General features: G+C 30.4%; 1 protein-coding gene across 1 annotated transcript in view; it reads left to right on the top strand.

Annotated features, from left to right (window-relative positions):
- Window positions 1-654, top strand: part of LOC106470718 (rhythmically expressed gene 5 protein-like) — a 16,125-nt gene extending 15,471 nt beyond the window's left edge. Inside the window, exon 5 of the mRNA XM_022399352.1 lies at window positions 402-654. Coding sequence (XP_022255060.1) covers window positions 402-478 — 77 coding nt within the window. The 3' untranslated portion in view covers window positions 479-654. The remainder of the gene's footprint in view (window positions 1-401) is intronic.
- Window positions 655-1,917: the final 1,263 nt, after the last annotated feature.

Here is a 1,917-nt window from a genome sequence, read left to right on the forward strand (position 1 = left end):
GACAACGTGACAGAGTAATGTAAGGTGTGTGTAGATAGTGAGTAATTGAACTGCAGTCACAGGGTATTGTTGAAGTTAAGGTTCCTTCGTTATAGTGTTTGTTTTAGCGCGAATATTGAAATTAAGTGTATCGTAAAGTTATATTCGGAAAGAATAAACCAGTTTTATTAAGTAAAGAACTTGTGTCGCTAAAGTTTCGTCGGAACGAAGTTACGGAAAGTTAATTAACAAACGGAGACGTAACAACGTGTTTTTTGTGTGTGTTTTTGTTAGCTAAGTATTAGGAATGTTTTATATATTTTTAAATATAGCTTTTCGTGTTATAATCTATAAAAACCTTCATATATTTTACAATGTCATCGTTTTCTAGCTGTTTCATTTGAATAATTTTATATTTTCAGACGTTTTACTTGGACTTCGTGAATTCACAGAGGAATCTGAGATGTCTAAATTGATTCTGTCTACTCCGTTACGTTAGTGGTTACTGCAACGTTTCTTCAACAGCGTGTTTGAATAATTATAAGATACTGAAGACTCAAGAATATCCACTAAATAAAGCATTATGATTCAGTACAACTAGAGTAAAAACAACTGTCGTGAGATAACAACAGTTTGAACGGATATGTGAAAGTATAAAGTGTGTGTGAAAAATCATTTTATTACGTGTCGATTTGTTTGTTGTTTTGCTTATAAATCTAAATATTTATCTGAGCCTTATTAGACTTCTTGGTTGATAACTTTTGCGGCAATAATTTTGTTTAATATATATATATATCAAATCTACCTGTTTAATTCTTTGTTGGAGAAACGGTTAAACGTATCATACTTTGTAGGTAAATGGATTTCATATCCTAAACGTTGTTGTAACACTGACGACCTCTCGACACAAACGAAGCGAAAACTTGAACATTCGTTATTGGTTGTTTAGTTATTGCAACGTTTGTTGAGTTATCAAGAGCATGGATTCGATGTAAAAAAATAATTTGATTTACATCAGTTTAAGTTTCCCAGAAAAACTGATATTTTATCCTTTCTTTTTCAACTTTTAAAGAGATTATATGTTTTAAATTAATTATACTTATCATAAGACATTGCTATTAGGCCTATTATACTTTTAAACACTAGATTATTTATCCCATCTCATTAGGGAGTTTCAATAATTAGAAGAATATATAATAACCAACTTCACTATATTCGATTCCCCTCGGTGGACACAGAAGATATCCCGATGTGGCTTTGCTATAAAACAAACACACACACACACACACACACTCGTTAATCGAAAATCCCTAAGGGACTGGATAAAGAAGGTAGCGTTTAAAAATATAATAGGCCTAATATTAACGTCTTTTGACAAATATAAGATCATATGTGTTGTTGAACAATCCTGTTTCTTTCTTTTTATAAGTGTCTGTTTGGTTTGCCAACTACAGATAACTCACGTGTCACATGTTTTGTACAAATAAAAAGAGTTCAAAGGTTAAAAATGAATATTTGTTTTAGTATTATTTCTAGAGTAGTAAATGTATTTAAAGCTACCTTATATCTCCTAAGCTGGCCGAATATGTAGAAGTTTTATATACATCTAATTAGACAGATATGATAATTTATCAATATTAATAACTGGGTTAATTTTTAGTTCTTTGATCAGAAGTTACTGATATTTATATATATTATACATTGAAGTAAATGTCATGCTTGCATAGACTATAATGTAAGTTACTGCCAGCTTAGTATTATCAAAACTGTGTAAGACTTAGAGTAACAAGAACAACGAAGTTCGCAATCACAGTATGAAAGTATGCTTTGGATATGCTGCTGTTATATCTTTATTGATATAATAGATTTAACTTGGTTTTTTATTTTAAATTAAAGTGAACCTCATGCGTTTCATACACATATAACTAGTCATGGGTT

This window comes from Limulus polyphemus, unplaced genomic scaffold (genome assembly GCF_000517525.1).
Source record: "Limulus polyphemus unplaced genomic scaffold, Limulus_polyphemus-2.1.2 Scaffold4179, whole genome shotgun sequence".
NCBI classification, from domain to species: domain Eukaryota; kingdom Metazoa; phylum Arthropoda; class Merostomata; order Xiphosura; family Limulidae; genus Limulus; species Limulus polyphemus.